General features: G+C 34.5%; 2 protein-coding genes across 2 annotated transcripts; both read right to left on the bottom strand.

Annotated features, from left to right (window-relative positions):
- Window positions 1–4,670: 4,670 nt before the first annotated feature.
- On the bottom strand, window positions 4,671–6,833 carry LOC119688677. The gene is made up of 3 exons (XM_038103346.1): window positions 6,548–6,833; window positions 5,003–5,635; window positions 4,671–4,954 (listed from the first exon to the last, which is right to left on the bottom strand). The coding sequence occupies exons 1-3, from the start codon at window positions 6,831–6,833 to the stop codon at window positions 4,671–4,673; spliced, it is 1,203 nt and encodes a 400-aa protein (XP_037959274.1).
- Window positions 6,834–6,929: 96 nt separating this feature from the next.
- Window positions 6,930–10,742, bottom strand: LOC119688678. Its single transcript, XM_038103347.1, has 2 exons — window positions 8,893–10,742; window positions 6,930–8,841 (listed from the first exon to the last, which is right to left on the bottom strand). Exons 1-2 carry the CDS (start codon window positions 10,740–10,742, stop codon window positions 6,930–6,932), a joined length of 3,762 nt encoding a protein of 1,253 aa, XP_037959275.1.
- Window positions 10,743–11,174: the final 432 nt, after the last annotated feature.

Consider the following 11,174-nt stretch of genomic DNA (forward strand, 5'->3'; position numbering starts at 1 on the left):
CATGATATTTTTTTAAAATTTTTTCAATTTCTGTTTTCTCTGTACCATTAATTAAAGTTACCCGAGGGAGTAGCGCTACTTTTAAATTTTTTAATAATTTGTTGCCCATATCTTTAAATTCACTAGTGATCACAATTTTAAAAATCTCTTCCCTTGGAAACATATGTAACATTTTAATGTTTTGTTTGTCAGCTTCTCTTTCAAGCTTTGGAAAAAATTGTCTTAAGTCAAATTTACCATTAACGAACAAATCATTTGTTTTAAAATGTGTTAATATTTTTTTTAATATTCTTTTTAATGTTACTGACATCAATGATGTCATATATTTTGGGCCAATCTGAAATGGTACGTTTCGGCTCTAATTTTAATTCTTTTACAACATTATTGTTTTGTTTGTTAGCCGATCTGGTTGTCATTTTTAAAACATTAGAACTTGATTTATTTAAATCCTTAAGATCATTAATTGTTATTCGCGACAAAGCGTCTGCGACATAGTTTTCTTTGCCCCTAAGATATTCAATGGTGAAATCATACTCTTAAAGATCATGTCTGATTCTAGTTAGTTTAGATGAAGGATTTTTCATAGAAAAAAGATATGTTAGTGGTCTATGATCTGTTTTGATGAAAAAATGTGTACCGTAAAGGTATGGTCGGAAATAAAGAATCGCCCAATGTATCGCTGTTAATTCTTTTTCGATTGTTGATTTGTTACTTTCACCTTTGGTAAAAGATTTTGAAGCGTGAGCGATAGGAAGATGTTCACCATTGTGTTCTTGACTAAGTACTGCCCCACATGCAGACTTGCTTGCGTCCGTTGTCACACAGAATTGTTTGGTGAAATCAGGGTATTGCCGAATAATTGGCGAAATTAAATTTTTTTTTAGATATTCAAATGCCTTATCACATTCCGAAGTCCATTTAAAGGATACATTTTTTTTGCAAAGATTTGTGATATGACGAGAATATTCCGCGAAATTTTTGATAAATTTTCTAAAATAGTTGCAAAACGCTATAAATCTTTTTGCTTCATCGGCATTGGTGGGTTTTGGATAGTTTTGAATTGTTTGAAATTTACCTTGCCTTTATCAGTACATTTAAGTTATGAACTCTTGCGGTTATAATTCAAAAAAAATAACAAATTGATTGCTGTTTTCAAACTGATTCTTTATTTAATTTTCACTTAAAAGGTAACTTAAATTTTTACTTAAAGTACGCCTAATTGACAATTAATTAGTAATTAATTAAATAATAAATAATAAGCAAAATTATCGATCGCAATAAAATATTGCTGATTACATATTAATTTTAATATTGCTAATTACATTTATTGATTTTAATATTGCTGATTAATTTCATTCATTTAAATAATGCTGATTACATATTAATTTTAATATTGATGATTACATTTATTGATTTTAGTATTGCTGATTAAATTTGTTCAATTAAATAATGCTGATTACATATTATTACGTTGGTTACTGTTGTGCTAACTTTTATGCCCAAGATAAGTAACTTCAGGCATAAAAAATGCACATTTGTCGGGATGTAATTTGAGGTTGTGCTTCCTGCACAGAAGAAATACATCAGTTAGATTTTTTATCATGTGCTTCTCTGAACAACCTAAAACTACTAGGTCGTCCATATAAAGAAAGGCTTGTGCTGGAGCAAGACCAGCAAATGCAAATGTCATCATTCGCTGAAAGGAGTTCGGGGCGATCTTTAATCCATAAGGTAATCGCTTGAATCGATAAGAGTCGTGATTTGTAGAGAATGATGTTATATCCCTTGAATTTTCATCAAGATCAATTTGATGAAAGCCGGACATAAGATCAAGACATGAAAAATATTTGGCTCTTCCAAGTTGGTCAAGAATATCATCTATTCTTGGCAATGGAAATTTGTCTGCAATAAGTTTCTTATTTATTTGGCGATAGTCCACCACTAAACGCCAACGCTTTTCGTTTGAATTCGGTAATGATTTTTTGGGTACTAAGAGAAGTGGGCTATTGTATGCCGATATGGACGGCTCTTCTATATTATCTTCAACTAACTTTTTGACTTGTTTTTCGATTTCTTCTTTTTGTTTGTGAGGGATTCTATAATTTTTTATATAAACTGGTTCTGAGTCCATAAGTTTCAATTTTTGTGTGTAAAAATTATTTGTGGATATTATTTCCAATTCAAGACCAAAAATATCACTGAATTTTGAGCATAATGTTAATAACTTGTTTTTATGCTCAACCGGAAAGTTTTTCAAAAGTCTTTTCAACACAACTGATTTTCTAGCAAGTTTGGCTTGTGGCTTAATTATAGCATAATCGGAAAGGTTTTCGAATTTAATTTTTGGGTTATTTATAATAACGTCATTCGTATTTGCATTCAATATACGAACAAATGGGTGTTTTGAATTAACTATTTTATTGCCTATTAAAATTCCAGATTCTAATTCTTGATTTGGAATTAGAATATCATTTTCATCTGACGTAATAGTAATTTTTCTAATGACCTCTGATCGAGCTGGTATTATTAATTCTCAGATTTAAGTTTATATTAAAAATGTTAAAATTAGATGTTTTTTGTTTCAATGTCTTAGGGGCAGGTCTATGTTTTCCGTTTCATTTGTCATCAAACGTACTCAACGGTAACGGCTTAGTTTGACGTGGCCATTTCCACGTCCTCTCTTAAATGATCTATTTGAGTTATCCCAGGATTCATTGGAATTGTAATTATTTCCTCCATAATTTATATGACCTCGTTTACGATGTTGACCACGGTTATTATGAAATTGCCTTCCTCTTTTATAGTTGTTGTTTCTTTTATTGTAGAAGAAAATTGTGTTTTGATGACTATTTGATTCATTGCAACTGTTTACAAACTTTGAAATTGCATCATTCATATTTGTGAATGAGCCTGCTTCCATTACAACTTTAACACGATCGTTGTTGCAATTTTTTATCATTGCTTTCACTGCCGCTTGAGTTGAGTATTTTGTTGCAATTGCATCATTTAATCCATCCCCAATGTAAGCATTTTCCAATGCTTTGGTAATGTCTTCAATTTTCTTTGTATAAGCGGTTGCAATTTTACTGCCTTGTTTGATGTTCATTAGTTTAGCAGTCAATACTTCTACTGACTCACCTTTTACTGAAGCTTTTAATTTATTTACTATTTCGGACAAGGTATTTTAAGTTGAAATTAAATTCAAGCAGTTCCCTTAAGTTTGGTTTTAACCAAAGTCACAGCAACTGCTTCATTGTTATCTTTTATTAAATCGACTAACATCAACGCATCTAAGAAACTTTGTAAGTTCTCAGACTTGCCATCAAACTCTGGTAGGAGTTTTGACGCGCTATTTAAAAATTCTGTCACTGTCTGGGGCATTTTACCTGCTGTTAGTTTTTCAGTTTCTGACTCTTCAGAACCCGAATTTGTGACTATATTGTCTAAAATTATTGTCTCAAAATTTAATTCAAAGGGTTCCTTAAATGTGGTAGGTATTTCTTGTTCAATTTGAAACTTAATTAAAATTTTTATAAAATTGTCCCTATAGAAACGAAAATTTTCAACAACTATTTGGAAATTCTTTGGAGTTAATTTGTCCTTATAAGTGTTTGCAATTACTCTTATTTTTTCTATACTATTTTGTAATACTAACAAGTGCTTAATAACGGTTTCAGATTTGTAATTGCGGTTATTGTTCAGGCATTTATAGGACTTTGAAAAACTGTTTTTGGCCTCTAAAATTGTTTCTAATACATTTTTCCATTTCATAATTTGTAAATTAGAATTTTAAATATTATCTGTGGAAACTGCGCGTTTCAAATATTTTCTTTTAATGGAAGCTTTGTACATCCTTATTAATTTAAATACAACGTTTCCTACCACTACAAAAACAATGATTAGTAAAAGTAGATTTGTTGTTTTTAAATCAGTCAGATCTGTCTTTCCATTTTTTATTTCTACCTCATTGTAATACCACGTAATCTGAGGTGGTATCAAATAATGTATTTTCTTACTTCGTTACACTGACTATTAGGCACATAAACCAATAATCAGGTATTTATGACGAAAGGCTTGCAGGCACATAAACCGCTAGCCAAGTAAGTAAATAATTTTTATTTATTGCTACAGTGGTTAAAAGGCACATCTACCAATAACCAAATTTTGTTTTTGAAGGAAAGACGATTGTTTTCGCTCTCAAACTTTATTATCAATATTGTTACCTTATATAGTATAAAATTACTTACTAAGCATAATAATATTTACAATTATTGATAACTAAAATAATAATTTAAATTTCACATATTGCTGCATAAGCAAAATACAATGTGTGAAGCTATTGAACTTATAAACGTAAACAATGTATTTAATATTTACAATATTTATTTGCTGCATAAGTGTAACTACAAGCGAGCTAAAATATGTTAGGTTTGTTAAAGTTAACATTCTGCCCGGCTTGAATTACGTTATTTAAGAATGAATCTATGAGCAATGATTGATTTGATTTGCAATGCGTTATGTGTTTTTTTTTAAAATCAACAGACAAAATTACAACATTTTGTGGATATATAAATACACATATAATTTTTAAACAATAAATACTTATACAATATTATATAAACTTAAAAATATAAAATTTAGGGTTTATAGCATCATGAGAATTTGAGAAGCTATGTAATTGTTTCAGGCTCCAACGTAAATCTCGTTCGTGGCATCGCGTTTGGTGTGAGAGTTTGTGTTGGCTGATTGACTTCTGGACGCTTTACCTGCTTTATTTTCCATATCATCCATATGATGGCTCCAACGACAAGAATTAGGGTTGTGGAATTAATTGCGTAGTGATGCATGCTGTCCGTCTGTAGTTTGTGTGGTAATTCAGCGAATTTTTCATCTTTCAGAGTATTGTGAAGTAGCTTTAACTGTTTAAGTTCATTGCTCAGATTCAGTGAACTTCCTTTAAAATTTGACCATAATTATGAGTTATTAATGACAGGTATCTCACCAAATGCAATGTAAGATTCATACATGGTGTCGGTAAGCGTTTGATGTGTCTGAATTGTATACGTTTGGTGTTTGAGTACACAGTCGTCTTGTAATTTCAGAAGTGTTGCACCTTGTAGTTCTAAATGAGTCGTGATGCCCTTACAGACGGCCGTAACTGTTGTATTGTTTTTTGACCCGAATATCCATTGGTTCGCATGATACAGGGGACTCCAAATAATGTTCGATTTTGTTTCCTGCACATTACACGTATTGTCAGATATGTTTTTTAATAGGTTAAATTCGCAAGCGTAAGCCTGTGAGCCGATGTTATATTTTGATTGTTTATCCAAACAGAGTAGTTTGTTTTCTGGTTGCTTGAAAGTCATACACTCCTTATACTGTTCACGAGTTAAGGCAAAATATTGGTCTCTATGCGGCGTGGCAGCTAAAAATGAAGCTTCTGGAACTATTGTCATCATTGTATTGTTGACTGTTGCAGGAATTGGGACGAGATTGAATAAATCGAAATCCTCATGATAGATTAATGGCAGTTGTAAGACAACTATCAAATGATCTTGTGTGATTCCACTTTGTGAAGACATCAACGTGTATAAATGAATAACGTCCTCTTGATTAAATGGAAGACTATTAGCTTTTATTATTAACAATTATTTTAGTGAGTTTGTTTATTTCGGTGCTTGCATTTATTTCACCGTAGTTGGCTCAGACACTTATGTCACTTGCAATTTCTATTAGCTTTTATTATTAACAATTATTTTAGTGAGTTTGTTTATTTCGATGCTTGCATTTATTTCACCGTAATTGGCTCAGAAACTTATGTCATTTGCAATTTCTATTAGCTTTTATTATTAACAATTATTTTAGTGAGTTTGTTTATTTCGATGCTTGCATTTATTTCACCGTAATTGGCTCAGAAACTTATGTCATTTGCAATTTCTATTAGCTTTTATTATTAACAATTATTTTAGTGAGTTTGTTTATTTCGATGCTTGCATTTTATTTCACCGTTCTTTACTTTGATTTTTTACTGCACTGGCACTTTATTAGTTTTTCTCCAAGTCGATCTTAAGAGCGCGGTGATCCCGACATGTCTCAACTAAGTTAAACGAGCGACTGCTAGTCAAAAGTTTCTGTACTTTTGCGTTAGCTCCAAAAGTAGCGTGTTTGCTGGTCACGTTTTGTAGTGTCAGCACATTCCACGCTCGCGTTGCGGGATCGTTGCCTTCTGCATAGTCTTATGCTATCGCATCGTAACATGAGACTTAGTGCCAAGGCTATATTTGCATATTTATTTAATAACGGCCAAACCGTTTTTCTCACACCCTATCGTGCACGTAACCACAACAAAGTGAATGAGGTAAATGGCCCTTGATCTTCATGATTTGGTCTTGAAGTTGTTGTAGAGACATCAAAAGAGAATTAATTCTGCCATGTTGAGTATCAGTTAAGACATCAAATATCGCAGCTTCAATTTTTATTAATGTGTGTGCCATCCATGTAAGTTGGGTTACCAGTGATGTATAGATCTCTAGGTGGTTAATACGTTTAGTATTATGATTAGTGTAATCTACTATTTTGTTTGTCTCATCTTGTAGTTGATTCATTTTAACTGCAACGGCTTCTGTAGTTTTGCTGAATATATTTAGCGTTGAGTCCATGACTGTAATCTGATTTTTGATCATTTTTGATAGTACATCTTCATTATTGCTGATTTGAGTTAGAGTTTTAGAAATCGTTTCAGCATATTCTGAATCTAAAACATCAAATAATTTGTTAGCAATATTTCCAACTATATTGATGGCTTCTCTGGCTGTTCGGTGTCTCGTCATAACCTTCGTTTCAGTTCGTAATTCTATGTTAGTATTATTGAATTGACGGACGAGCTCATAACAGCTTTCTTGTTGCTGTAACAATGGGCACAATTGCTAAAGTGCTGCTGTGCCATTTTGAAACCTTTCGATCTCCTTTCGAATAGGCGCGAACTCAAAGTAAGTGATAATTTTCCATCTTCCAATGATTTGATTTACGGTGCCAATTCCTTCAAAATATATTCCGGGTTTGTTTGGAAATGATATTTCTTCAATGGGTTTCGAAAGTATTAATGGCATCATCAATATTGTCACAAGTATGGTCATCATTAAAGATGTGCCATCATATATCTTTCGACGCTTTGGCAACGCTTCACTAGGTTCATTCGTTTGTCTTGTTTGTGTGACAGTAGAATTTTGTTTTGTTGGATTTTGATTAATGCTGCCTTCAGTGGGTAGGGGGGCCAATGATCGTAAGGGTCGTTTAAAAATCCCATTGGCTGTTTTTATGTCAGCTACACGGACCAAGCCATCTTCTCCTTCATACACCTGTTGCACCCTGCCAAGAGGCCATTTGTACATGGGTAGATTATCATCTTTAATAATGACTAAATCACCTTGGCATAGATTTGCCTTTTGTTGTTTCCATTTGTACCTTGATTGGAGTTCATTGAGATATTCCTTTGACCATCTTCTCCAGAATTCTTGTTTGAGTTCAGAAACTAAACGCCATCGTGATGATAAACTCATTCGGCTCTCCTTTTGATAAGGATCTACATTAGTGGTAGGTGGTTCGCCTATGAGAAAGTGTCCTGGTGTAAGCGCTGTTAGATCATTTGGATCGGATGACATTTTTGTTATTGGCCTTGAATTTAACATGGCTTCTATTTCAGTTATGACTGTTGTCAATTCTTCATAAGTCAATGAAGCGCTGAAAATTCCTTTAATCATTAAATGTTTAGCTGACTTGACGGCAGCTTCCCAGAGTCCTCCAAAATGAGGAGCTCTTGGTGGAATGAATTTGAAGTCAATTCCCTTGTTACTACTGGTCTTAATGATCTTTTCTTTACCATTTTCTGAATAAATGGTAGACTGGAGCTCTTGTAGTTGGTTTCTCGCCCCAACAAAGTTAGTCGCATTGTCACTATAAATTGTTTGGCATCTTCCTCTTCTGCTGATAAAATGTTGAATAGCGGCTATGAATGCCTCTGTTGTCAGGTCACTCACCACTTCTAGGTGAACAGCCTTAGTTGCGAAACAGCAAAATACTGCTAAATATGCCTTTGTTGGCCTTTTTCCTCTAATTTTATAATGAATCCATATCGGACCACAGTAATCAACTCCTGTGGTAAAAAATGGTTTAGTCAGAGTAACTCGATCAGTCGGTAAGTTGCCCATGAGTTGGTCCATCAGTTTTGGTTTTGCCTTTGAACAGATGACACAGCTGTGAACAATGTTTCGCGCCATAATCTTTCCTTTAATCGGCCAGAAGTTTTGTCTCATTATGCTTAGCAATAATTGTGGAGCACAATGGGAATTTTCTTCATGTTTCATTTTGAACATCAATTTTACTATTGAGTGATTGTAAGGAATTACCATTGGGTGTTTAGCATCATATGGCAATGTTGATGCTTCAAGCCTTCCTCCAACACGAAGTACACCTTGTTCGTCAATGAACGGTGCTAAAGTATTTAGTTGACTCGAACTGTTGACTGCTTTACATTGTTTTAAATCAGAGATTTCTTTTGCAAATTCTGAGCCCTGAATAGTTTTAATTATGAAGAATAATGCATCTCGTGATTCTTTTGGAGAAAGTGTTCTTGTTGGTGATTGTGTGCGATGAAATACACGGCGAACATAAGCAATTGTTCTTTGGAGGTATCTGAATGAGTTTCGATGATCAATTTGATTTATCATGTGATCAGAACTAGTCGTTTGAATGATAATGTTAACTGTATGTCCTTGTCGTCTTTCGATATCAGTTGAGATGTTAAATGCCTTTGGGTTTGGCTGTTGCCAAAATTCGTTGCTTCCATGAAGAAAGAGTGGACCAAAAAACCATATATGTGAATAATTGAACATTTTAACTTTTATTCCTCTGGAAATGATGTCAGCAGGATTATCCTTTGACGCCACATGATGCCATTGATCAGCATGTGACATCTCTTGAATTTTGCTAATACGATTTGCCACGAATGTGTGCAATGAGGCAGATGAAGATATTATCCATGACAAAACAATTTCGGAATCGGACCAAAAGTAGGTTGGCACGTTTTGATACTTTAAATCTTGTTTAACTCTTTCTGCTAATTCGACTCCCAGCAATGCTGCGCAGAGTTCTAGTCGTGGAAGTGTCTGTTTCTTTAATGGTGCTATTCTAGATTTGGCGCACAATAGTCTCGATGTTATTGTCTTATCATTATATATTGCTCGCACGTACATAGCTGCTCCATATGCCTTCTCTGATGCATCCGTAAACACGTGTAATTGAATCGAACAGGGAACCGTCGAATTAAAAATATGTCTGGGTACTTTCACAGTATTTAATGTTTGTAAGTCATTTCTAAAACGCTTCCATTCTAGCTGAGCCTGAGGTAACAGTTCCGCATCCCAGGAATAGTTTTGTTGCCACAATTCCTGCATGAATATTTTAGCTGTTACAGTAATGGGGCCAAAAATTCCCAAAGGATCAAAAATTCGAGCTAAGTCCGATGCCATAATCCGCTTCGTGATAGGTTGCTCTGATGACATCTCTGCCTTACCGCAAAATTCGTCTGATTTCGGGAGCCAAATAATGCCTAATGTTTTTGTTGGCTTTATGGCTGAGTCATCTAAATCAAGGTTGATTTCTTGGTCTTCTATCGGAATGTTTTGTAGGAGTCGTGTATTATTTGAGCACCATTTTCTCAGCTTAAATCCTGATTTACTGAGCAGTTCCGTAAGTTGTTGTTGAGTGTCTAAGGCGGTAATGATGCTGTTAGTTCCGCTTAAACAGTCATCTACATAAAAATCATTAAGTAATGCAGGTGCTCCAAGCCGATAGTTGGTCATATTATGTTTCGCAAGGTGTTGAAGACATTTTGTTGCAAGATAAGGGGCTGACTTCGTTCCATATGTAACCGTTTTCAGTCGGTAATATTGTATACTATCATCAGCACTTTTTCTCCAGATTATCAGCTTCTGTGCTGTATCTTCATCATGTACTTGAATTTGCCGGTACATTTTCTCAATATCAGCCGTAAATACAAACCGGTATATTCTAAAACGCAACAGTATTGAAAAAAGATCACTTTGCACTGTTGGACCTTTGTGCAAAATATCGTTTAGTGCTAAACCGCTTGATGTTTTTGCTGATGCATCAAAGACAACTCTCAATTTGGTTGTAGTGCTGTCAGGTTTCAAGACACAATGATGAGGAATGAAATATTGTGCTCCTTTGACATCTTCCGGGCAAACTTTTTCCATGTGACCTAATGACTCGTAGTCATCCATGAACTTTATGTACTCCTTGTATAAATTTGGGTCCCTTTGTAACTTCCTTTCCAGAGAACAAAATTGATTGAATGCTATCTCACGCGATCTACCAAATGTTGTGGGATCATCGCGGAAAGGTAAGCGTACAATGAAACGACCATCGTGATTTGTCTTTACATGATTTGTAAAGTGATTTTCACACCATTTCTCAGATAAAGTCAAAACCCTTTCTGCAGTCTCAAGGTTATCTAACTTCCAAAATCGTTCTATCATTCCTGACATTTCACCAACTTCTCCTGTAGTAATAGCGCATGTTGGTTTAATATCTGTTGTAGTTTTAGTCTTACCAACCACCAACCAACCTAGAACCGAATTTTGTAACAGTGGCGAATTCTTTCCTATTATCAATTGTTCTGGTTGAAGTAGAGTATGATAGAATTCAGCACCAATCAGCATGTCAATTCTTCCAGATCTGTTAAAGCTGGGGTCTGCTAATTCTACATTCTGTGGGATCTGCCAATCCGAGATATCTAGGTCTCGTGACGGTTGTGCTGATATTATTTGTGGCAATACAAATGCCTCTAGTCTCGTCCTGAAGCTTCCATTAGTAGCCTGCAGTTCAACATTTACGCGAGATTTGGAGTTCCCGAATTGACGGCCATACCTTCGATCGATAGATTTGAATTTGTGGTAATTAAAGATAACTTGTTGATTACTCTTTGGGTTACTAGGTTCACTTGAGAACCTGAGTCGAGTATGGCACGAACATCACACGTTCGTCCATTGTTTGCAATAATGCGCACCTTTGCAGTGGCTAGCAGAACGTAATTACGAGTACCCTTTGCATTAGTTGTTGCTGTTATGGATGGCGATTCATTTGCGTTGATC

The sequence above is a fragment of the Teleopsis dalmanni genome, chromosome X (assembly GCF_002237135.1).
Source record: "Teleopsis dalmanni isolate 2A chromosome X, ASM223713v2, whole genome shotgun sequence".
Taxonomy (NCBI): Eukaryota; Metazoa; Arthropoda; class Insecta; order Diptera; family Diopsidae; genus Teleopsis; species Teleopsis dalmanni.

Excerpts from the sequence above, each read along its gene's own strand:
- LOC119688677 (XM_038103346.1), bottom strand. The coding sequence starts at position 6,833 with ATGACGAGACACCGAACAGCCAGAGAAGCCATCAATATAGTTGGAAAT. Across the intron at positions 5,636-6,547 it reads CACTAATCATAATACTAAAC|CTAATAGTCTTCCATTTAAT; the intron begins GTATTAACCACC and ends TAATAATAAAAG. Across the intron at positions 4,955-5,002 it reads TGAATCTTACATTGCATTTG|GAAGTTCACTGAATCTGAGC; the intron begins GTGAGATACCTG and ends CAAATTTTAAAG.
- LOC119688678 (XM_038103347.1), bottom strand. The coding sequence starts at position 10,742 with ATGCTGATTGGTGCTGAATTCTATCATACTCTACTTCAACCAGAACAA. Across the intron at positions 8,842-8,892 it reads AGAGGAATAAAAGTTAAAAT|CAACGAATTTTGGCAACAGC; the intron begins GTTCAATTATTC and ends TCTTCATGGAAG.